This window comes from Equus asinus, chromosome 20 (assembly GCF_041296235.1).
Source record: "Equus asinus isolate D_3611 breed Donkey chromosome 20, EquAss-T2T_v2, whole genome shotgun sequence".
Taxonomy (NCBI): domain Eukaryota; kingdom Metazoa; phylum Chordata; class Mammalia; order Perissodactyla; family Equidae; genus Equus; species Equus asinus.
This window is the reverse complement of record NC_091809.1, coordinates 111,491,262-111,516,972: the sequence shown is the minus strand read 5'-3', so window position 1 is coordinate 111,516,972 and position 25,711 is coordinate 111,491,262. Positions and strand designations below refer to the sequence as shown.

Below are 25,711 nucleotides of genomic sequence, written 5' to 3'. Positions count from 1 at the left end.
GACTCAACTACATTTTAGTATGCCTGTTATTTTATCCACTCCAGTGTTACTCTCTCAGAGCCTGCTCTGACACCTCAGACCAGGTCAGTGAGCCCTGTTACATGCTTTGTAGACCCTGTCCTTCCCTTGTGCAGCTCAGTTGCAGACAATTATTGGTGTGATCATTTCCTTGATGTCTGCGTCCCGCGGAACTTGAGGCGAGGACTTGATCTTGAACATATTTGTATTTGCATTATCCAGCACGATGCTGACCCATGACTGGTGCTGAACACAGGTTTCTGGAAGGAACATACAGGAGAAAGCATTATTTTTACTTAAGAAGTTTAGAGGTCAGTATGAGACTCAGTGCTGAGTATCTCTTCGACACAGAAAAAGAAAACAAGTTCATAAGTATGACTTTTAAACCTCTTTTATAATGATTTCAAGTGGTCTAGTTGAAATAATGCATAAATTCAGATCACCACACTTATTAAATTATGCCTGTGATTCTTTAGAATACAGTATTCCAATAAATATTTTCTCTTACCACAGCTTCTTAAAAGCCTAAAGGGCACAGCAGAGGTGTCAGAAATTAACCGTGCTCGTGGGGTATTATTAGATAGAAAAAAAGACCTCCTGTCTCTTGGGTTAATATTATTTTAAAAATACTTAATCCCCAGGCTGCTAAGCTAATTGTGGGGGAAAGGCTTATTATTAGTGAAGAGAACAAAACATATGTTCCATGCCTGGAAGAGATGATGGGCTATATAGGTCACAAATTCTATTTGACTAAATTACTGCTGAACCATATCGTGGGTAAGAGGCTGGGACCAGTGTGGAAGTCAGCCTGTTATCCTTCTTTTCTGTCTGTACAGTGAGTATGCACATCCCGGCTATTTAAAGCCTCAAGCTCCCACGTGAAGAGGCATCGTTAGATATGATTACCTTAGGCGTCTTTGCTTTTATGATATATTTAGTATTTTAGCCTATGCTCCCGAGTGGAATGATTTATGCATAGAAAGCCAAACCAATTTATTTGAAATCTGCAAGCCGATCATCAGAAACAACATTTCCAGAGACTTCTTTCCCCAGGGCGGCGAGTAGCAGTGCGTCAGCCGGCCACCATGGCTCCCAACAAAAGCCCTGTGCAGCCGGTGCTGGTGGAAGGAAGCTGGGCTGAGAAGACTCGAGAGGAAATTAAACTCATGGACCTTATAAGACATACAGAGGTACGTTCTTTAGGACTTGAGACATTCAAGACTCGGCCTCTCTTATAAGCTTTTAAAAGTACAGTATTGAATTTTTAAATTATGCGATTAATATATTCTCGGCATCTGGTCAGTCATGACCACATAAGCATATCCAAGCATTGAGCTGGCATTTGGCAAGCAGTTATCTAAGAGACAGCAGCTCATATGAAGGTCTGTTTTGTTTGAATGGAGATGAGAAATTATGACCTTAGCAAAGAAGAGAAAAAGGCCCAGTGGATATGTACAAAGGTAATTACAATACGCGTAGTCCAGTTGAGCCTTATGGCTTCATTGCTCATCACTCCTATGGGTATGTCTCAAGATGTAAAATGAGCAAGGAGCAAAATACTAATTGCAATGGAGACATTCAGAAGTGAGGAATTCAAAAAGCAGTTTCAGTCCAATTGGTTAATCATCCAGGATTGCCGGACATAAAAAGTCTAGAAGAGAAAGGTCAGCTGTTGAGAGAGGATTTGGGGCTAGAGACCTGGGAAAACTTTTTGCTTTGTGAAGTTTTTCATCAAAATGATATGTTCTTATTTAATAGGGTTTCTCAAATCGTGAAATGTGTTCAATGAAAATCTTAGGCGTGTGCCCAAGTCAAGGTTACGAGAAAAAAGGAAACTGACATTGCTAGAAATGTGATTTCATGCCAAGCTAAGAAGGATAAATCACCGACCAGGGAGTGAGTGCAGAGCATTGAACAGGACCTGCTCAAAGTAGGATGAAAAGCTGCCTGGCAGGGATCTGGCAATGCGTAGGGTGGCAGCCATATTTTAAGAGGCAGAATGAGGACTTGCAATGGCCACGCACACTCCCTTAAGCATCTCTTGGTTGAAGGAAATGATGTTGTGATTCTAATAAAAAATTCATTGTTAGATGCAGAGAAATGGCTCAGTAGGAGAAACACCATGCAGAAATCCAAAACACGTCTCTATTCATTTCTCCAAGTTATAAATGAAGGTTAAGTGCTTTGCCAAAATAAGTACCTTATTATTATTACTCTGTGATTATTATTGCCCTTAGTGGTTCATGGAAGCAAGGAGAATTTGCAGAAAAGTCAGTGACAGGAGAGTGTAATGCACTCCTAAACTTTGTTCAGTATAATTTACAATTATAAGACGTTTCTGTCTGTCCTGACAGCCTTCACACACACGGGCTTTTCCTAACAGGCTCACCTTTCTGAAGTCCAGGAACAGCAACACAAGAGGAATTCTCCAATTGCAGCTGCACGCACAGCACTCGGGCAGAGCAGCCTGTATAAGCAACCCAACGCCAAAAGGGTGTGGATCTATCGAAACGGGGGCAGACCTGCAGACGGCACTTACGCCTGGGGCAGAACTATTTCAGAGGTGAGTCTAGTGTGAAAGGAGGTGTCCCGCAGATCTGAGCTCACATCCCAGCTCTGACGCGTCTAGATTGTGAGGTCAGGCAAGTTATTTCACCTTCCTCAACTGCATTTTCTCATCTGCAAAATGGGACTAACACGTTCCTCACAGAGTTGATATGAGGATTAAATGGGCGTATGGGTGTGAAAATGTGAAGCCCAGTGCTGTCTGACACAAGTGTGAACCAAGATGCCACTTGGCCGGCAGAGAACAATGGCAGCCAAAGAGTAAAATTAAAACTTTAAAATAGTTTTCCTGTTCTACTTTGAACCCAGATCACGAAAGAGCGATTTTTCCCCCATCAGGAATTACTCCCTAGGTATGTTCTCTGCAGGGAAGACAACAGTATCGATCGGAGGAAACCCACCATGTTCTCACTACCCAGAGCGGTGGAACCATGGCTCATTTTCACTTTCCAAATTTGGAACATGGACTAAGGAAAAAATGAATGCAGTTCATGTGTTGTTTGCAATATCAAGGAGATAATTCTAAAGTTTGACATTTTCTTAGTTGTAAATAGAAGTTTAGGCACCTCATCAATGGATTTTCATAGACTTTTAAAAAGTCTTACCTGTTGCAGCGATATCTTGAGTAGTTGTTTGGCTTTTTTACTTTGTGAAATGTTTTTATAAGTTTTTCTGGGACGAGAGCAAGTCACATAAAGATGTGATGTTGGCGGGTGCAGGGAAAGGCAAGACGGTGTGGTGGGCCAGCCGGAGGACTTCACGGAGGCCAGTGAGGGCACCAGGGTACCGGCACCTCAGAGGAGCTCTGCCTGAGGACGGTGACTTCAAAGTGTGAGAGACCACTCCTCTTTGGCAGGGTCTTTGAATAAGAACTGTGAGAGCAATCGCATCTCAGAAGTTGACAACCAATCTGCTGTATTTGAGAAAGAAGACAGAAAAATGCAGAAAATGTCCTCAAAACCAAGAATACAAGTAAGGGAACTTCGTACACATGGGGAAAAAAAGAAAGTCATGTTAGAAAGAGAGTGAAAACTTTTTCAGTAGAGAACATTCTGGAAAAGGTTCTATAGCAAAGCTGGGGTCTTTCTTCCTTGCTGTTTCCTTCGAAAACTTCAGTTTGTGTTGTAGATACTAAGTCTTAAAATGCACTTAACCATTTGCAACTATAACTGACACATCAGTGAGAGAGGATGGAAAGATTAATAGACCAGGTGAAGGGTAGAGCAGGGGCGACAGGATTGCAGAATGCCTGTCAGACTCAGGATAGCAAAAACTTACACTAACTCTTACAAAAATTACATCTATCTGGTGGAGGAGCGACTTTGATTTATGTGACTCTCATGTAGTGCATAAAAGGTACTCCATAAATATTATTCCATGTCATATAATTTTTCTATGAACTTCGTACACGAAGGGCATTGTGCTAGATGCTGTAAGGTATTGTTAATTGATGGATATGGAAAGGTTTTGAAAACTTTATTGCGCCGTATAATTGACAGGTTAACATCAACAGTAGTGGTAACAGTGGGAGGAATAAATAACACACGGTCTATGCTCTCATTAAATTAATATTTCAAGTTGGCAAAGCTTTTGAAAATCTATCAAAGTTTACTTGGGTTTGTAGAGAAATGGGCACTCTCATGCTGGTGGAAGTACAGCTTTTTGGGGGACAATGTGGCTGTGCATATCATAAGAAAATGTACTTCTAGAACTTTCCAAGGATATTTCCATGAATTTATGCAAAGATTTTTTGGTAAGAATATTTATCACAGGGCTATTTATAACACAGATAGATTAGAAATAATTTAAACACTCCTCAATAGGGAGTTGTTGAATTATAGTACATAGGATAGAATATTATAACAATTAAAACTAACTTTAGAAAGAATGACGACGATAAAGATCTTCAAGATATGCTGAGTGGAAGACACATAATATAACATCCCACATGGAGTGGGATGCTGTGCACATCCGTGCACACACCTAGAAAAAGACTGAAAGGACTTTATTGTTGGAAGTATTTATTGGAGGTCTTATTATTGATTACCTGATAAAGGTGGTATTTCTTTCCTGTCTGTTTTTCGGTGTGTTCCGTATTTTGTTATGCTGAACGCAGATTTTCCTTGTAAGAAAAATGTATTTGCTAAGGGAGTTGATGTTCCTTTTAGAGAAATACTATCAGCTTGTGATAAAGGTCAAGTCAGCAGCTCAGACAGGAAGTCTGGTAGGAGCTCAGAGGAGGGGGACGCCCTGCCCACCTGGGGTGAAGGAGAAAGGTCCACAGAGGAATCAATCAGGATTCTGATGGAACTTGAGAAATGGGTAAGATTCAGCATCTTAGGCAGAAAAAGCATTAACAAGGATGAGGGACACTGCACACAACGGTATGGACATTAGAATTCATAAATCCCATTAAGTAGGTGGTGCTCGGACTGAGAAATAGGGAGAGAGATGTACAACCAGAGAGATTGTTTACGAGCATGTGGTGGGCCCCACATACTATCTGCGTTGGTCTACTTGGCTGCCATAACACAATACCGCAGATTGAGTGGCTTACACAACTGTGTAATTTATTTCTCACAGTTCTGGAGACCGGAAAGTCCAAGATCAAGGTGCCAGCAGGGTTGGTTTCTGATAAAGACTCTCTTCCTGGCTTGCAGGTGGCTGCCTTCTCAGGCTGTGTGTCCTCACGCAGCCTCGCCCTCGTGTACACGTGGAGAGAGAGAGCTCCCGTGTCTCCCTCCTCCATCCGATCAGGACCCCTCCCTTATGACCCCGTTTAACCTTAATTCTGCCCTTAAAGGCCCTTTCTCCAAATGCAGTCACACTGAGGGTTAGAGCTTCAACCTATGAGTTTTAGGGGGACAGACTTCCATCCATCACACATCCCAGACTGAAGCATTTGAGCCACGAGTTGTCTCTGAATGGAGGATTGTCGTGGTAAAGCAATGTTTGGGGAGATTAATGTGGCCTCAGGGTGTCGAAAGATACTTAGGAAATGTCCAGAAAGTTTTCTACACGTTATTTCTTCCTTTGCTTTATTTTTTAAAAATATTCTTTTAATCTTTCCTTTCTTTTTCCATGCTGTCTGTCTTGTTTTGGGGGACCTGCCTGAGCTCTTTGTGATCACTTAGGAATGGCTCCTTGCAGGCTGTCAGGCTGTAAAGAATACTCCTGGAGAATGGACTGTGCGAGTGAAACAAATGGACCACGGGAAGAGCACGGTTCAGACCTCACTGGGGACTCTGGCCAAAGAGGCTCAGAGTTTCTGTGGTTGGTACATTTACTAGCAGAGTGAGAAGCCAACACATCTCAGAGGTTCCACTCTGCTCTGTAATGAAACCCCAGACAGTGTCTGAGTCCCGTCTAGTGCAGACTCCCTTCCACTCCTTTCACTGCGGCCGCTATTTGGACGACTTACCCGCGTTCCTCCTACGCACCCTTTGGACATCGCCAGAGCGCTCTCATCTCCAGCTGGTGTAGGCCCATCTGCCATCAGTGCGCCAAGGCGGCTCCCTCTCCAGGGTTAGTGGCTCTTTCTTCAGGGCCGACATCATTCTCTGATTTATGGTTTTATGATTGCCCGGGCCCCTCCTTCTCCTGTCCCGAAGCGTTTTTCTTCTCCCATCCCTGCATCATCTCTCTGATTGTACAGAATCTCAAAACCAGGGTGTTCTCTCTCAGCCCAGCAGAGTTCTGAATGCATGAGCGGAAGCTGAAAGAATGAGAAACAGATCCTTTGATTTGTAGAGACAAGTCCCTCACATCCGCAGGCAATGTGCAATGGTTCTGAGATGCTCACATGCCCACCCTGAGAACACCTGGTCTACGAAAGCTCGCTCACAAAATAGATGTGAGAGAGGAATTACGTATAGAACTTTGTTCCTTTATTATTGCAAAAATTGCAAACGTTTAATTTATATTACCCACTTTAAAGAAGATGCTTAAGTAAATTTAGATACATTCGAAAAACTGAGAATTAAGAATGTCATTAAAGGTCATAAGCTGACTACATATTTTACAACCTAATTGCAATGAAAGTGCCTTATTTTCAAAAGATTTTTGTAAACTCATTAACTTTGTCTCATAAAAGTGGCTCTTTGTGAAAACCAAGTGACATAGCTATATATTTAACTCATATTTTGCATTTAGTATATGTTTTTATTAAACAACATTAATTTTTCTGATTATAAACAGAAAATATAATCTCTATAGAATAGTGACATTTTAGTGGTAAAGTAGGGAAAAATCTAAGAATTACCTTTCTGTAAGATCTTTTCAAGCTGCCGGAGTTTCTCCCAGAGATCTATCTGTACATATTTCTAGGACAGCCCCCACTGCTCCCAGCTCAGATAGGAACTCAGCCCTCACACCCTTTGGTCGCCTTGGAGCAGAAGGAAAATTAATAACTCTTATGGAATGAACTGTGTTCCTCAAATTCTTATGTTGAAGCCCTAACCCCCAATGTGACTGTGTGTGGAGGTAGGGCTTTTAGGAGGCAAGTAAGGTTCAATGAGGTCGCAAGGATAGGGCTCTAATCTGATAAGATTTGTGGCCTTATAAGAAGAGGAAGGGAGCTGTCTCTCCCCGACCCTGTGAGGACACAACTGGAAGGCAGCTGTCTGTAAGCCAGGAAGAGAGTCCCTGCCAGAAACCGAATTGGCCAGCACCTTGATCTTGGGCTTCCAGCCTCCAGAACTGAAAGAAATAAATTTCTCTTGTTTCATAGGCACTCAGTCTACAGCATTTGTCTTGGCAGCCTGAGCAGACTAAGACAGTGACTATTGTCATGGAAAATTTAGAAAAACCACAAAGGAAAACCATATGAGTCTATCGTAGTCTCTATGAAGTTTTTGATTATTTGAAAAACATTTATTCTGTTTTCTAGTTATAAAATAACATAGGGGCCACACCAGTGGCATAGCAGTTGGGTTTGCATGTTTCACTTCAGTGGCCCAGGGTTTGCTGGTTTGGATCCCCGGTGTGGACCTACGCACCACTTGACAAGCCATGCTGTGGCAGGTGTCCCACATGTAAAGTAGAGGAAGATGGGCATAGATGTTAGCTCAGGGCCAGTCTTCCTCAGCAAAAAGGAGGAGGATTAGCAGCAGATGTTAGCTCAGGGCTAATCTTCCTCAAAAAAACCCACAACATATAGTCATTGTATTAAAATTAGAAAAGAAAAAACACCAAGAATGAGTGAAAATTCTACCACCTTCAAATAACCACAGTTATTATAGTTTTGGCAGATATATTTCTATGGTTTCTATAGTTATATATTTTTTGCCATTATGATCATAGTAGATTACATGGTGTATACAATTTTGCAATCTGCATTATTCACCTAACAAACTGTTGTGACTTTTCCCCCATATAATTTAACTTTCAGTGTTATTATTTTCAGTGGCGTCATCATCTTTTATCAAATTAGACAGATTGTTATTTATTTATCCAGTTTTCTGTTGTTTGCCATTTAGGTTGTTTTTAAATGTTTGCTGTTATAAAGCATGCTCCAACAAACATTCTACATATAAACCCTTACTTAATTTCCTGATTATTTCTCCCAGAGAAATTTTTAGAAAGGTTGTAAGTCGAATTTTATAAACATGCTTGAGAATTTCAGTAGCCGTTGCTAAATTTTCTCCTAGGACTATTTTGGGAGTCTGTGCTCCCACAGGTAGTGAGTGAGGCTCCCACCTGGACAGTCACCACGAGACAGCACCCCGTGGTGCAGCGCAGTCACGCAGAGACCTGTGCGTCCAGGCTGGACAGAGAAAACGCACTGTCTCCGATTTAATTTATAATGTTCTTTAAGTACCTGTAAAGTGATTTTGCTTTGTTTTATTTTGTTTGTTTTACTGTTTATTAGTCATTTGTGAATTTCCAGTTAAATCTTTTGCTGCTTTTCTATGGGAAGTATTTTTCACATCGATATGAGTTTTCTTTTTTTTAAGCAGGTGAGTCTATTATGTGTAACTTCATCATATTTATTATAACAAATTTCCAATTTTCCATTGTGTCTATGGGATTTTTTAATGTACAGAAATTAATACATTTTATAGGTTTGTTCATTGCTTTTAATGTTTAAATAGTCCTTTACCGTCCTGTGGTCATATAAAGATTCATATGATTTTTCTTCAAATTTTTTATAGTTAAGTTTTTTCTGGTTGTAAAATTTGAGTGAAGCTATTTTCTCTGCTTTGTTTGTTGGCTTAAATTATCTCAGCCCTACTTGCTGACTAATCATTTTTGTTCTCCCCACTGAGTTGGAATGCCAACTTTATAACACACTAAACTCTGATATATACTGGCTTCTGTTGTTAGGCTATCTAATGCATCTGACACTTGGAGAATTAGTATAGCTTTACAATCTATTTTAATACAATAGGAGTTGCCTATTGTTACACTTTGTTTTTGGATTTTGCTTGAATACTCTTGCCTGTTGATTCTTATAGATGAATTTTGGAGTCACATTTCAGCACCCTGAAATCATCCTGCAGGGTTTCGACTGTAGCTGTTGTCTGAGGCTATTCATTAAATTCATAGGAACTGAACATTTTACAAAGTTCCATCTCTGCTGCCAAGGTGAAGTCTGTGGCACTCTGTTATACACATGTGTCTCTTTTCCTGTCCTTCTTTACTAAGCATTCTTCTTTTTTTGTTTTTTGTTTTTGGTGAGGAAGGCTGGCCCTGAGCTAACATCTGTGCCAATCTTCCTCTATTTCATATGTGGGATGCCTCCACAGCATGGCTTGATGAGCAGTATGTAGGTCTACGCCTGGGACCTGAACTTGTGAACCCTGGGCCACCAAAGCAGGGCATGCAAACTTAACCACTATGCCACTGGGCTGTCCCCAAACATTCTTCTTTTTGTTATGAATTTCTCATTTAGTTCACATAAATTTTCTAAGAATGAACTCATGTTAATTTCACATGTTGATGATCTTACCTATTCCTTTAGCAGAACTATTTCTCTTATTCTGATTTTATGCTTTATTGCATTGGTTATAATCATAAAAATAAAGATTCTTAATGAAGGAAATAGAAGAAACAGCATTTTTTGCCCCATGAATAACTTGAAAGTTAGAATGCTGTGGTTTTTCTTTTCCTTGCCCATGTCACTTTTTGGTGCCTGTGTTCCTGACCACTTTTGTTGCAGCTGTATCTGTTCTACTGGTCTTACTGCTCAACATTAGTCATTTTATCTTATGACTTTCCCACAGTGAAGGACTTTCATTCATTTCATAATAATCTGAAATGTATGTGGGTGATAGGTTTTCTGAGTTTTTGTACACATCTTTAATTTCCTGTAGCCAAAAGTAATAATTTAGTTGGATACTGAATTCTTATGTTAAAACCTTTTCCCCTAAAAACTTCATAGATTTTGCTTCATTTTCTTTGGTATTGATTGTTTCAGAAAACAGGTCCAGACATAACTGAATTTTTCCCCCATGTCTGAAATTCATACTTTTCATTCAGTTATATTTAAATGTTAGTCATTTTTTTCATTAAGTTTGCCTTACCCTGGGTTAGCCTTTTTGATCTGAAGACATGGATCTTTCTTTGGGACAGGAAAGTTTTCTTCTATTTTTTTGATAATTGCTTGAGTTTAATTTATTCTGGATTCTTCTCCAGTAACACCAATAATGTGTAGGTTTAATACCTGATGTCCTGACATTCCAGATGTTTGACTTTTCTCTCATAAATTTTATGTCTTATCCTTTCTCTGTATCCTGTGAGATTTTCTCAACTTAGTCCTCCGTAATACTGGTTTGATTTTCTCCAGTATTGACTCTGCTTTTTTCTGCTTCTAAGACGGATTTTAATTCTGCTGTTGAGTCTTTTATTTCCTTACCTTCTCTCCTCTTCTCCTTCAGCTCTCTATTCATCCCACTTTGAAACCCTACTCCTTTTCTTACTAGCTGTATGACCTTGGTTATGATATTTAACCTCTCTGTTCTCCACTTTCTCATCAATAAAAGGAGGGTAATAATTATTTCCCTAGGGTGAAATTAAGTTTTCCCTGGAAACTTTGAGAAAATTTTTTAGCTCGTAGAAATGTGCTAATAAATTTTAACTCCTGTTGTTGCCATCGTCAGCATACTCATCATTGTCGTCATCATCATCATCATTATCATCTCTGCCCGCATCTCAGCAATGTTCCTTTTCTTTAAGCTGTTATCTCAATTCTGTGTGTGTGTTTATGGAAGTCATGTTTTATTGAATTTTGGGATCCCAATACAGATACTCTCTAAAATGTACTACTGCTGTAAATCTTCTTCTGAGTCTTCACTTTGAGTATAGTTGTACCCATTTTTGTGTTGTAGAATATTTTCATAAGCCTAATATTGCTATTGTTCATGTTTTATTTAGACCTCTTTGTACAAGGTAAGGTCTCTTCACAGTAGATAGGCTAGATTAGTTCTCTTTGGCTCCCCTAAACTTTGACTTGGGCGCTGTCAGATCCTGCCCTCAGTTTCAGTCAGAGAGCTGGCCCACACGCACAGGATTTAGCCAAATTGCTGCCGACTAGCTGTTAGTTAGCGGCAGGGGTAGAGCTGCCTTTAAGAGCACTCTCCCTCTGCTCTTCTCTGACCATCCACTCTGCAGAGGGGAGTGTATTCCTGGATAATTTCAGCTGTTATTCAGTTCAGTTCATTTCTCCCTTGCTCAGAATAGGGGGTGAACCCTGCAATCTCTGGACCGCATTGTCTTGTCACTCTCTTGTCTTGCTCCGTGTTAGTGATTCATTTTCCAGATGCGAGGTGTCATTGTGTGCCCAGTTCTGCCCCAGGCCAGGCTGCGTTGCTGTGAGCTGTGGCCCCTAAACACAGCTGAGAAAGAAGAGCTGATGGTGATGGGGGCCCGGGTGGACCTGGCTCCTGCGTCTTTGGGGACAGTTGCTTGCCCTGCACGGCAGGCGAGAGTGATGCGGGCATGCGTGCGGCTTCTCGCTTGTCTCCGCTGCCTCCTCTCAAAGCCCTCTCCTCACTTTCCCGGACCTGCCCTCAGGAGTCTGGCACGTGCTGGCTAATCTTTCTAGTACTGTTGACACTTTGCATCTGTACATGTGTTTTTATGAACATTTCAGGGAAAATTGAGAGAAATGAAATAAGGCCCCTCAAGATAGTTTTAAAATTTACCGAGTAAAATCATCAAAAAAGACTTTCTAATCATAGAGTCGTAGAGTCGGAGAGATCTTAGACCAAAACTTTGATTTTATAGTTGAAAAGACTCCTTGGTGGGGTGTTGCCTGACCTGTCGAGATGAGACAGGCCAGCGCCCCTGGGCTTCTCAGCTCCAGGTCGATGCTTCTGTCCTTCTAGCTCCTTGCTCATTGCCAAAATAATAACTTAAGCTATTCTGACAAGTGTAGATTCTCAAACCAGAGTTTTTCATATTTAGGCCATTCTTGCACAGCAAGAGGCCTTTTTCCACATGGAAAATAGAGGACTAAAGGAAAAGCCACTGCAGAGGGCTGAGGCTCCCCATCGGTCAGGCCCTTCCTCCCACCGCCTTCTGACAAGTATAAGTTTAACGGATATTCAAGTCGGGTGATAGTTCTCTCGGAGGAGTTGATTCTTTAACTCTTAATTGCGTTGTGACATTCCACATTCCAGTATGTCTGTCCCTCTGTGTTGCAGCTGCTGGATGACTGCTCCTCTCGCCTCGGAATGGCCCAGCCAACCAGAGCACTGTACACCCCAGGCGGAAAGCCCCTTCACTCGTGGGACGACATAGAGCGAGATATGGTCGTCTGTGTGTCCACAGGACACAGCTTTACAACCCAAGAAGGTATGGGTGACAGTGCTTTTCCGTCAAGGTTTTGAAGAATTAAAGCATTCAGTCTTTTCTTCAGAGAGCTTACTGGCTGAATTTTATATCCCATCTGGATGATTTTTAGTAATTGTCCTCCTCCACATTTTTCTACTCCATGTTACTTAAGTCAAGTTTGTATATTAATTTAGTGCATTAAATTATATTTAGTCTTGAAGCCTTATCCAAGGAGCTGATTTGAAGACACTTTAAAAGGCGTCTTGGAAGATGCAGGCACAGCTCGGAGATATTGTGGGTTCAGCTCCAGACCACTGCAATAAAGCAAATAAAGCGAGTCACATGAATTTTTTGGCTTCCCAATGCGTTTTACACTATGTTTACACTATGCTGCAGTCTATGAAGTGTGCAATAGCATTATGTCTAGAAAACCAATGTACACACCTTAATTAAGGAACACTTCATTGCTAAAAAATGCTAACCAGCGTCTGAGCCTTCAGCGAGTTGTAGTCTTTCTGCTGGCAGAGGCTGTTGCCTCACTGTTGATGGCTGCTGACTGATCAGGGTGGTGGTTGCTGAAGGCAGTAGTGGCTATGGCAATTTCTTAAAATAAGACAACAATGAAGTTTGCTGCATTGATCGATGCTTCCTTCCATGAACGATTTCTCTGTAGCATGCAGGGCTGTTTGATAGCGTTCTACCCACAGTAGAGCTGCTTTCAAAATTGGAGTCAGTCCTCTCAAACCCTACCTCTGCTTTATCAGCTAAGTTTATATAATATTCTAAATCCTTTGTTGTAATTTCAACAATCTTCACCAGCAGTAGATTCCATCTCAGGAAACCACTTCTTTGCTCTCTATAAGAAGCAACTCCTCAGCCATTAAATCTTTATCATGAAATTGCAGAAATTCAGTTACATCTTCAGGCTTCACTTCTAATTCTAGTTCTCTTGCTGTTTCCACCACATCTGCAGTTACTTCCTCCACTGAGGTCTTGAACTCCTCATTAGGGTTGGAATCTTCTTCTTCCAAACTCCTGTTAATGTTGACATTTTGATTTCTTCCAGTGAATCACGAATGTTCTTAGTGGCATCTAGAAGGGTGAATCCTTTCCAGAAGGTTTTCAATTTACTTTGCCCAGATCCATCAGAAGAATCACTATCTATGGCCACTGTGACCTCATGAAATGTATTTCTTAAGTAATAAGACTTGAAAGTCAAAATTACTCCTTGATCTGTGGGCTGCAGAATGGATGCTGTGTTAGCAGGCATGAAAACAACATTAACTTAATTGTACATCTCCATTAGAGCTCTTGGGTGATCAGGTTCATTGTCAATGAGTAGTAATATTTTGAAAGGAATCTTTTTTTCTGAGCAGTAGGTTTCAACAGTGTGCTTGAAATATTCAGTAAACCATGTTGTAAGCAGATGTCCTGTCATCCAGGCTTTGTTGTTCCGTTTATAGAGCACAGGCAGAGTAGATTCAGCATAATTCTTATTAAGTGCCCTAGGATTTTCAGAAGGGTAAATGAGCATTGACTTCAACTTAAAGTCACCAGCTGCATTGTTAGCTCCTAACAAGAGAGTCAGCCTGTCCTTTGAAGCCAGGCACTGACTTCTCTCTAGGTATGAAAGTCCTAGATGGCGTCTTCTTCCAATATAAGGCTGTTTTGTCTACATTGAAAATCAGTTGTTTAGAGTAGCCACCCTCATTAATTATCTTAACTGCATCTCTAGGTAACTTGCTGCATCTTCTATACCCGCACTTGCTGCTTCCCCCTGCACTTTCATGTTATGGAGACAGCGGCTTTCCTTAAACCTCATGAACCAATGTCAGCTGGCTTCAAACTTTTCTTCTGCAGCTTCCTCACCTCTCTCAGCCTTCATAGAATTGAAGACACTTAGGGCTTTGCTCTGGATCAGGCTTTGACTTAAGGAAATGTGGCTGGTTTGATCTTCTATCTAGACCACTGAAACTTTCTCTGTATCAGTAATAGGGCTGTTTTGCTTTCTTTTCATTCATGTGTTCACTGGAGTAGCTCTTTTAATTTCCTTCAAGAACTGTTCCTTTGCATTCATGACCTGGCTAACTGTTTGGCACAAGAGGCATAGCTTTTGGCTTGTCTTGGCTTTTGACATGCCTTCCTCACTAAGCTCAATCATTTCTAGCTTTTCATTTAGAGTGAGAGATGTGAGACTTTCCTTTCACTTGAACACTTAGAGGCCACTGCAGGGTTATTAATTGGCCTAATTTCAATATTGTGTTTCAGGGAACAGAGGGACCCGAGGGGAGGGAGAGAGATGGAGGAGCAGCCAGTGAGTGAAGCAGTCAGAACACACACAACAATTAAGTTCACCATCTAAAATGGGTGCAGTCCATAGCACCCCAAAACATTTACAATAGTAACATCAAAGATCACTGATCACAGGTCACCATAACAAATACAATAATAATGAAAAAGTTTGAAATATTATGAGAATTACCAAAATGTGACACAGAGACACAAAGTGAGCAAATGCTGTTGGAAAAATGGCACCCATAGACTTGCTTGACATAGGGTTGCCTCAAACCTTCAATTTGTAAAAAATGCAGTATCCAGGAAGCATAATAAAGTGAAACTCAGTAAAATGAACCGTGCCTGTGTGGCCTTAGCGCACACACCAAGGAGACGGGGCTCATTGACTTCCTCCTTTTCACGTTATTTAAAACTTAATGTTTATTAATCTTAACGATACAGGTTGCAGATTTCTTTTTTTTAGTAATAAGTAAATATATGCTCATTTTATTAGCTTGTCTATTCCTTGATAATTTTCTTTGATAAGTGATAGAAATGGAAAGGAACATATATTTGTTATTAAACCAACATTTGCACTTTATTCTATTTATCCTGAGAAATTTAAAGCCACTTTCAGAGGGTAGGCATATGTTAGAAAAGACATAATTGTCAGGAAATTCTGAAGAACACAACACTTCAAAGGAAATTAAAAGATGAGAAGTGAATTACCTGGGATCCCTGAAATAGCTCTTGCTAGATTATTTCTTTTAAAAGTCGCTGTAGAATTATTATTACTGTGTTATATGTAAGGTACGTAAACCAAAACTTTTCAAACAGTGGCAGTCATATCTCTACATTTAGCCCAGAAGGGACAAAAGTATAGGCGTGCAGACTACAAAGTAGGAAGACCAGGATTTACTGGGACGCCTGGCACTGTTCTGCGGGAGGCCACAGACCTGCCTCCAGCACCGTCCTCCATCAAGGAGGAGGCTCTGATCTCTGGAATCTTTGTATTCTGTTATCCCCACCGCTCACCATTACCCCTCCCCCAGCTCCTGGTGACCCTCACTATGTGGTGACTTAGAAGAACACATCAACAGTGGGGTTCTTATCTTCAGTGTTAGTTGACAGCTTTCTGAATTCTGAAGAGTGCATAGACTGTAAAAGAAATACAAGCCAGGTTCCCTCCTTGAAAGAGTTTTCAATCTAATTATGTACAAGAACACACTTGAAATATTACAGCACAATCGAACAGTAAGCAAACAAGTAGTGCAGTGGGAGGTACTGCCCCAGTCCCCTTCATTCTTTATCCTTAATCTTCCCCACTCTTGGGATGGCCTTCTGGTGCCCAGATCCCACCGCCTGGCCTCCCGGTGTTCACTGGGGCTTTCTGATAAATAAAGCTAAGTAGGCTGCAGGCAACCCAGCCAAAAGGGGATCCAAAACACACAGAGAAATGTAGGCTGTCTTCCCAGAGCAAGCTTGTTACCAATAAGGACTGTGGAGCGAAGAGGGGAAACTGTAATTACGAGCTAATGGGGCTCTCGCTGCCATTCCCCCATGCTAGCTCCGCGGGCCTTCGACAAGGCTGTGGAGACAAACATGCGTTTCCAGGTCTTCAGTTTTGTAACCACATGGATCACTGTGATGTGAAAGTTGATTCTCTTCCTTTGAAAGTAGGTCCCCATATTACATTTTATATTGACGGTGAAAGGGTTAGTGGTTTTCTCTAATTGTCTAAGGTTTTTCCAGTGGGTGATGTATGTTCTAGGAAACCTGACTGATAGCAAAGAGTCTAATTTAGTTGTTCTTTAGAAACTTGTTTTACTGTTGAGTTGCCGTTTTCTTGTTTTTCTTGATATGATTAAGTTAGGAATAATCATTTAGTAGAAATCTAAATATTCTGAATGCTTTAAAAAAGAAAAGAGAGAAATGCCGCCAGCATAGGCATCCATATGAAGGGACATTCAGTTAATCATTCTACTCATAGTTTTTCTGTGACCTACTGGCATAACTATGTAGTAGAAAATAAGGCAGCCAGGGAATTTCAAACCTAAACACTCTACAATAACATTTTATGTACTATAATGTAAAAACATTTAGCATGTGAAAGTTAGTCGTCAAAGAATCACACTAGGCTTTTGAAAAATGGATTTGTTTTGGCAAAACAAATCAGGCTCTGTTAGAATGGATTCTTTCACACGAACTCCCGACAGAACTAAAAGAGTGCTTTATGCCGTTTGTCGTCCAATCTGAACACTGTTCTCACTGTTGTGTTTACCATCTTTTCAGTGGGTTCAATTTTCAGACTGATCCTAGGTTAGCTTCCAATTCAGGCTTTATTAAAGCCTGGAAGGAAGCCCTTTCTAGCGACTGCCCTTCAGTAGAAATCCAAAGAATGTCAACACATATCTGATGTGATAACCAAGTCAAGTGTGTAACGAGAGAGTCCAGCGGGAGAGCCGAGGACCTCTGAGAGATCTTGGAGGGTTTCATCATCCTGGACCTTTAGTTATTTTCTATAAATACATTGACTTGTCTCTCAAAATAATTTTTTTAACAGAGCTAAAGCAACTGTTGGAGGTCAGAGCAAATTACGCCAGGATCCGACGGCAGCAGGGCCCTCAAGCCACAGACATCGTGGTGCTGCCATCCTCGAAGCTGCGGTCTCTGGTGAGTGTACGTGGTGAATTCCCGTTGACCTGTCCTCCTGGGTGCCATGTCTCGCGGGGGTAGTCTGGGTGTCCACGCTCATGTGCTTGCTGTGATATGATGACCATGCATCCTTTTTAATTTTACCCAGTGTCTTCCAAAAGTTTTTACCACCACATTTTACAGAGTGGCATTTGATGCCTCAAATCTGTTCTTGGAAAGGCAACAAAACCAGACAAAGCAATGCCAGTAAAATAACTATCTTAGGTGTATTTTCTTCCAGGGGAAAAAAAAGAAAATTACTAGCTATTATTGAAAAAAAATTTAGTGGGGTCAAATAATATATATATATATAAAATGTAGTGGCATCAAGTAGTATATATTATAATATATATAATATATATAATATATATGTATATATAATTTGATAATAAAATAGACTCTGACCACATAACACTAAATTTGACCCAAAGTGATGTTTTTCTGGCTCAGCCACCATATTTTCCAAACCTCCGTGTTAAAATCCTACATTTACTGGATGGAGATGAAATGGCTGATGGCCACATGAGTGGGCCTTTCCTTCTGCAGCTTCCCTTCAGTCTGCCCTGTGGCGACAGTCCAGGACGTTTATGGGGCTGACTAGATGTTGTTCACAGAGTGAAGCTGGATACTTCCTGACGTAAACTCAGCCATCAAAAGTAACAGACTGTGTCCTCAAGACAGACGCTTGGGGAAAGGATATAGGCGCTCTTTAAAAGAAAAGTCAGGTAGAGTTTTTTGTTTCTTTTAAGGGAACAAGGGAGATCCTTAGCAATCTTAGGTATCAATCCTACAGGAAGAGAAGAACTTACCTGTTAATTTCTTCTTGCAATGAAGAAAGAATCTTGTTTTTATTAAAAATAGCAGTGACAAACCAGAGTTTGGTTTCTGGTCGTGGTGGAAAATTTCCAGAGAAATAGTCTTCTTCTCTCTGTTCCTCTGAAAGCCACTCACAGCTCTGCCTGAATACCAGTTTCAGCCTGGCTAGGTGAGTAAGAATGGCTCAGCCGCTCCCTCCTGCATCCCCCGCTCTAACGTGACGCGGGGAGGCAGTCAAACCCGGTTACTGAAGGAGGCTCTTGGTAATTGCGGCAAAAAGCCTCGTGTTTACTCCCAGTCTGCAGTCAGTGGGGCTGCCTGGACACCACCACAAGCAGCGCACGTGGTCCGTCACGCAGGCTGCCCTTTTGCAGATTGCGTGCTGTGAGATGTTAGATGGGAAGGCATTCCAGGACAGCTCTGTGATAGAAGGAGAAAAAAGCTGCATGTGACACCCATTTTGCTTTTCCTTTTTTAACAAGAACATCGATGCAGGAGGGGTTAAGGGATATGTTCGGGTCAGAAAGAGGGCCAAGGGGAGCCTTGCCTGCTGGGCCTCTCCTTAGAACGGCTGGATCACAAGTGCCGTAGACACAGAACTTATTTTTTTTCAAAATTCCTTGAAAACAAAGGCATTTCTCTGGGTGCAAAAGCACCTATCATTTTGCTGCCAAGGAAAAGTTGATTTGCTATGAAAATGGCATAATTTCACCCTAGATCAAACGTGCAAATTCTCATGAAGTCTTCACGGTTGCGTGTGAACACGCCTGAAGCGAAAATTGGTAATATCACACAAGGCTGTCTCCGGCACCAGGAGACACGGACAAACGCCTAAGTGAACTTCTCCATTACTAGTAAATGGGATTTTAGATGTAATGTAACAGTCATCAACACATCACGTTTTACCAGCAAGGCAGTGATACTTACTTTGTTGACGACGGCATGCCCGGGCGTCTCGGCAGTTCATGACCATTTTACCTTAGACCAAGAACAGCTCTGCTCTCTCCTTGTCACTGACCTTCCTCTTTGGCTGGCCAGGAGGTGGACGGGGGTGCACTTACCCACCTTCAGCAAGGACTATAGAATAAGACCTCTGTAATTCTGTTCAGCCCTCCTAGGGTTTTAATAAACCCTGTAATTTCCTTTGGGAACATGTTTATCAAATGTGAGTCAGCCTCATCTATATAAGTCACATTTCAACATTTTTCTACTAGAAACCATTTATTATTCAATTCTAAAGCAACCATCCCTACATCCGTCGCTTTCTCCAGAAATTTATTTCCTGCTGCTTCACAAACACCCTTAAGGTGATCCAGATGTTAGTCAACAGCACACTAGCATTTGCGATTGTCCTCAGGAGGACGAATTTTCCGGATTTTTCTGCCCCACCTCCAGCTTTTGTTGCCTGATTAAGTGCTGGGGTGAAGTTGCATGTTTCTAAGCAAGCTAACTAAAATCGATATGCCTGAAGGTTTGACACGCATGTCGAGGCTAACTGACAGCATTTGTAAAGAAGCAGCATTTAGTCTGGGGGCTCACACCAGCTTTGTAAAACAGGACACAAGTGTGAAAGTAGCTTTGTAGAGAGAGAATCCTGAATTTCCATTTTTTTCTTGATTGTTCATGATAAATATTTTTTGTGGATCAAGAAAACAAAGCAACACACAAACAACAAGGACAACAAAATGGTAAAGATAAATCTGTCCTCTGTCTTGGGAGTGTCACTGACAGTTGTGCCGAGTGGCTTCCGCAGCGTTTGTGAGCGAAACTTGTGCGACAACCCAGGTGCACTGAGTGTCACTGAGTTTTGTGAGTCACCAGGGCGGCAAATCTTTTCCAGCATCGTTTGGAAGGGAGTGATCAAAACCCACAGGTCTGTGTTATTCCAGATCATCACAAAATCAGATACAAATGTCCTCAGTTAAGTGGAGGCTGGGCCCAGTGGTGATCCTCAGTTGTTTGTCTTAAACCAGCGGCTCCAGCTCCCTCCTGCCTCTGAGCACATCTCAGCCCTTCCTCAGGCTGAGAGAGCAGAAAGAAGGAGCAGCAGTTTCCTTTTCAATATAATGAACTAGAATTCTGCATACGTGGCGTAGTTTGGGGCAGCTTGGCCAAAAGCGACTGCAACGGCGGTATCAACAGAGACCACTCGGGCGAGTCTGACCAGAGTAAGTGGACGACTCGCGGCGGCGGGTGTTCAGTGGGGCCTGCTGCCCGTCGGAGGATTGTCTGATTCTGTGAGTCTGTGTCGTGAAACTCCCATCGACAGGCTGCCACCCTGTACTGTGCGTGCAAATAGAAATGTGCGAGGGGAGGCAGTGCTTGTGCACATGGTGGGACGGCTGGGGAGCGGGGAGGGAAGGAGACAGGAAATTGCGTTTCATGGCAGTAAAATGGAGATTCTGCCTTAGCTGTCTGTCACCCATCGCCTGCAGCATCCCTGCCGGTTTGGGGGTGGATGCGAAGTTCATTCACCACGGGATCCTTCAGGTCCTGGCTTCCCAGTCCTAGACATCTGGGACTTGGGAATTTACACTGGGGTCTCAGCCCGAGTGCAGATGCTGGAGCAGGTCAGCTTGTCAGACTAGCCGGGCGCTCCGAGGGCAGTCCCCAGAGGCCGCCCCCAGCAGCTGTGTTTTAAAGGAAATGGGCCAAAGGCTCACTCTGCTGACCTGACGCACAGTCGTGCTGAGAGGCTTGGAGGGGAGGAAGGCCTCTGGGGCTGTCGGGGTCGGTGCCTGGCGCCCGGTCCTGCCCACCGCTGTCTCCCTCTTCCTCCTTACCGTCCATCTCCCTGCTTTTCTCCTTCTTTCCTCAGTCTTCCCTGCTTTTCTCCTCACAGGGCCTTCAAATCCCGCCTTTCATTTTACAAACAACCCTCCCTGGACCGATGTGTGGATCAGCGAGGGACGCTTCCTTAATGTGATTCTCAAAGTTTAATGTGCACAGGAATCACCCTGGGAGCTTGACGAAATACCCCGTCCGGGCTCCATCAGGGAGGTTCCTATTCCGTAGCCTGAGGTGCAGCTGGGAGGCTGTGTTTAACAAGCCCCAGGGACTCACAAACTCGGCCAGGAATTTGTGCCTGTCGCTGGGCCTGGCTCCAGCTTCAAGAGCACTGAGGACCTCTTCTGCTCGTGTCGGGGGCTGTGAAGGCAAAGCAGCACTGGCTGTGTGTGTGAGCGCTTGTGTGTGAGTGTGCGTGTCCTCGGGCTCCTCATCACCATTTCTTTGCGAAATCGTGCAAATGTTCTTGGGTCGGCACTGACCACCCAGCGGCTGTAACCAGGACTGGATGTTGGAGGCAAAGCCCGTGGGTTTGAGGCGCTGAAGCTCCATGTTAATGAGACTGTCCTCCGTGCTGATGTTGTACAGGTCACGAGAGGAACGTCAGGGCTCCGGTCCGGGTCTCAGGGAGCAGAGGAATTTGGGGGTGGGGAATTGGCCAGCTTCCTGGAGTTTTCCTATGCATCTTTGTATGTGCAAAGAGAGAGCTCTGGAGCAGGGATGGGGTCCTGTTTGCCAAAGCAACCCTCCCTCCACTGAGGGAGCTGCCCGCTGCGGGGCAGCTGGCCCTTCTGCTCTGGGTCTGCCCTCAGTCTAGTTAGTGCAGAAGCCTGAGCCACGCGTCCTTGGCTGCTCGTCTGTAAGGGCGCCAGTCCTCTGGACGTTATTTCAGTTCCATTACAAGTGCTCCTAGAAAAATTAATTTTCAGGGTAGTTCTCTTGTCATATAGGTTGGGATCAGACACTTCCCCTAGAAGACAGAAAATAGAAAGAAAATTAGTTGTTTAAAGAACTAATTCATATATGTACAGTCATGAGCCGCATAACAGCGTTTCGGTCAACGACAGGCCACATGTAACGAGGGTGGTCCCGTAAGATTTGTACACACAGCCCGGGTGTGCAGTAGGCTGTACGTCTAGGTTTGTGTAAGAGCCCTCCATCATGTTCACACAACCACAAAATTGCCTGCAACGCATCTGTGAGGACATGTCCTTGTCGTAGTGACCAGGCACTGTATGCAGACAGGCGCTCGCTGTTCTCGCGGCTGGGCGTGCAAAGGTGAGGTGACAGACGTGCCGCTCCGTCGACAAGGCAGAGCCCAGGCTGTGGAGTAAGAGGCGTGGGCATGAGTCAGGTGGTGGAGGCTCTCCTGGGTCCCGCTGGGAGTGTGGACTTTTCTTTTTCAAGTGCAGTGGGGAGCCATTAAAGGGAACTTCTGTGAGAGCTGGACTAGCCGTTGTGTGTTAGATTAAGCTTGCTCAGGCTTCAGGGTATAGAGTTGTATTCGGTTGACCTCCGGTGACGGAGGTTTGTTGGGAGGGTTCACAAGGAAGTGAGCAAACCCAGGAAAGCCCGGCGCACAGGCTTCCTGGTCCCTCTTCAGCATGCATGGCCTTCTGTCCGAATGGCCTCCCGGGCTTCTGACTTCCCTGCTTCTCTGTGCTTCTTGCTTCTGCTGTGCGCTGTCTGCTTCTCCCGGTGTTCTTGTGCTCTGCGCTAAATGCTCACTTGCCTTACTGATGGCTTCTGCTGCTTCATGGCTTCTGTTTCCTGCCTTCTCTTTGTGTTTCTTTTGGCTCCAGGACCACTCCGCCATCTGAATTACTTTCTTTGTGTCTTCTAAAGGAAGACTGAATGGCTGGAGGCCAGCCAATAGCTGCCTTTTACTGGTTCCCTTAGACTCGGATGTCAGGGATCACGTGGTACAAAGCACATCTTGCGGGTGTGAGCAATGGTGTGGGCTGATCCTTCCGCAGGAAGCTGTGCACGGGGCTGGTTTTCGAGGCTCCATGGCAGTTTCAGGATAGACTGTGGTTCTGCCCTCCTTATGGTCCTTTTCTCCCTTCCCCACTGAGGGACGAAATTAGCAACGGAGTCTAGGCTGTCACATTCCTCTTGAGGCACTGGCCCTGATGAGTGACCTCGGGGACCTTTGCTCTACAGGCAACACAAACTTGAGGCTGGACTCTGTGACTTTGGTTACAACATCAGGATGCATACGAGTTGGACTCTTAAGTTACACTTTGGAATACAACCAAGTGTGTCTGAGGAGGTGGATCTCACCAAGATATCCTGGCAAAACTCAAGACACCCTGGCCTCTGGGCCATTTTTTCCAAGTCTGTTCAGAATGCAGCCCTGTCTATCAACATCCTCTTGCCTCTGTTTATGGTGGTCGTTTTGATAGGCTGAGTTCTGTGGTAGATTTTGATTTTTGTTACCGTCTCTCCCTCCCCCCACTCTGCAAGCCCAGCCTAGCTAACAGTGGTCTCCGTGTTGACTTGTGAGTTCTGCTCGCTGGGCTCGGCAGTGGTCTCCTATGCTTGAGTTCTAAGTCCTGTTACGCGCCTGGACTTCCATGGAGCAGTCTTGGCTGTGAGAGAATGCATAGCTCCCATGGAAATGTTCATCTGGGCTGCAACCACATGCTGCCTCAGGATTAGCCGAGGTTGTGAGGGTGGAGCCCCCGTGAATGGAATTAGTGCCCTTGTAAGAGCCACGAGAGAGCCTCTCTCCTCCGCTCTGCCCTCTGCCTTGCGAGGATGCAACGAGAAGTCAGCAAACCAGAACCTGACCATGCTGGTGCTCTGATCTCAGACTCCAGGCTCCAGGCCTGTAGGAAGTAGAGGTCTGTGGCTTGTGAACCTGTGGTGCTTGCTTACTGCAGCCCGAGCTGCGACATGCATCAGCACATCAATCCACAGAGCACTGCAGAACCTTCTTACAGACCAAGCCTTGCGCTTGTCAACAAGACAGTATAGACTGACTAAATTTCCTTTATCACAAAGCAAACCAAATCAACGTTGATTATGGTTCCTTCTTTGCCAGCTGTAGCTTTCAAAACACTCCTCAGGCCTGAGAGAGCAGAAGACACTGTCCTCCCCTCAGAGTCCAGATGGACCCTCTGCTGCAGGCAGCCGGGCTTGGAACAGGAGGCGTGTCACCCGTCCTCAGGTGTGGTGATTTGTGGCTGAGCAGGGAGAGCCTGCGCCCTGAACCACATGCCCCCAGTGCAGGCAGGCTAAGGGAAGATGAATGGCATTATGAGACGCACATCTGAATGTTTCGTATTAAATTAGTCCCACAGAGCACCCAGAATTCTCATTCCATAAATCACAAAGCAAGGTAAACTCACTCCCACGTTCGACTGCTGGGACTTCGGCCTGCGGTGTTATAGATAATCTCAGAACAGTTCAACATTTGTCTGAAATAGTAGTAATTTTCAGCATTTTTACTCAGGGCATAGAGGTGACCCAGACTGATCTGTTGCCAGGAACAGCGTGTAAATGGGAGTCACTAGTTTAGAAGATTTCCAGACAAGAGCCACTGTTCCTCCCCGTCCCCCTCCCTCAGGAGCTGCTGGGTGCTGGGGCCGAGATGAGCCAACTTCACCCCCGGGAGCAGGCCCCAGGAGCCTGGCCTCACTCGTCCTCCGCTAGGTGGCTGTTGTGGCGCGATTATGAAATCCACCTTCACCTTGTCTTGGTCTGAGCATCAGAGAGCTAGCAAGGACCTGGATTCCCCTAAAGCCACATCTCTCTTCAATGATAGAGGCTTATTCCGAGAATGTTTTGTACATCTTTGGATCTATGCCAGATCCTCTTATTCCTGGGCTGACCTTGTGCCTACTGGGACCCAGTACAATGGGAGGAACATCCGCCTGCACTTCCTGAGTCCATTTGGCTCCACACTAAAGGGCTGAGGGCCTGTCTGAGCTGTTGCTCCTCTTCTATGAAATGAGGCCAGTAGACGCTTCCACCCCTAAAGTGCCACCCAGCCTTCCAAGTCTGATTCTGATTCAGGAGCAGATGAGATTGGGCACCAGGAGTTGGGACAGCCCAAATTCCAGCTGGCCCAGGGAGGCCCCTCTCTCCTCTTGGTAGGGCCTTTCTACAGGTGTTCTAGGACCTGCGTCCTGATCATCTTCCCCCTCAGAAGCCCAGTCCAAATTTCACCAGAGTGACAGAGGGAGGCCACCGCCCAGCTTTGTGATGGTTCCTCCCAGGAAAGATCTCTGGACTTGGTGTCGAAGACCTGAACCAAGGCTTGCCTACTGCACTGTTGGTGGAGTCCCTTGGTCTGAGGATCAAATACGGTGAAAAACATGGAGGCCGAAGGGCACTAACGCTGACAGAGTGTCTACACGCGCCCGGCACCATGTTGGACGTTTACACTGTTGGCATCTGTTTCATGCCACGCTCATGACCACCCTCAGAAGTAGATACTCTATTTCTGCTTTCACATTTTACAAATGAGGAAGCTGAGCCCTGAGAGGTGGAATATCTTGCCCAAAACCACCAGCCAATAAGTGGCAGAGCCAGGATTTGAACCCAGATCTGCCTCACCTCAAAGCCTTGTTTTTCCATTACACCACCCTAGAAACACTGTTAGTTTTCAACCTGTAGAAATTTCAGGTGTGGTTATTGGTAATTCTCAAACCCAGTTCACTGGATGCCTTCAAGGAATCATCTGATGGTTTAGTCGCTGCCTACTTGGGGGAGTTCCCAGATGACAGCTAAGTTAGGCAAAGTGAGCTACACTTGGATGGCCAGCGCAGGGTGGCAG

General features: G+C 43.9%; 1 protein-coding gene across 2 annotated transcripts in view; it reads left to right on the top strand.

Annotated features, from left to right (window-relative positions):
- Positions 1–20,324, top strand: part of DCDC1 (doublecortin domain containing 1) — a 428,668-nt gene extending 408,344 nt beyond the window's left edge. For both annotated transcript variants that reach the window (XM_070491394.1, XM_070491395.1), the window contains 5 exons: positions 1,072–1,208; positions 2,402–2,581; positions 12,228–12,378; positions 17,195–17,304; positions 20,115–20,324. In XM_070491394.1, coding sequence (XP_070347495.1) covers positions 1,072–1,208; positions 2,402–2,581; positions 12,228–12,378; positions 17,195–17,304; positions 20,115–20,216 — 680 coding nt within the window. In that variant the 3' untranslated portion in view covers positions 20,217–20,324. The remainder of the gene's footprint in view (positions 1–1,071; positions 1,209–2,401; positions 2,582–12,227; positions 12,379–17,194; positions 17,305–20,114) is intronic.
- Positions 20,325–25,711: the final 5,387 nt, after the last annotated feature.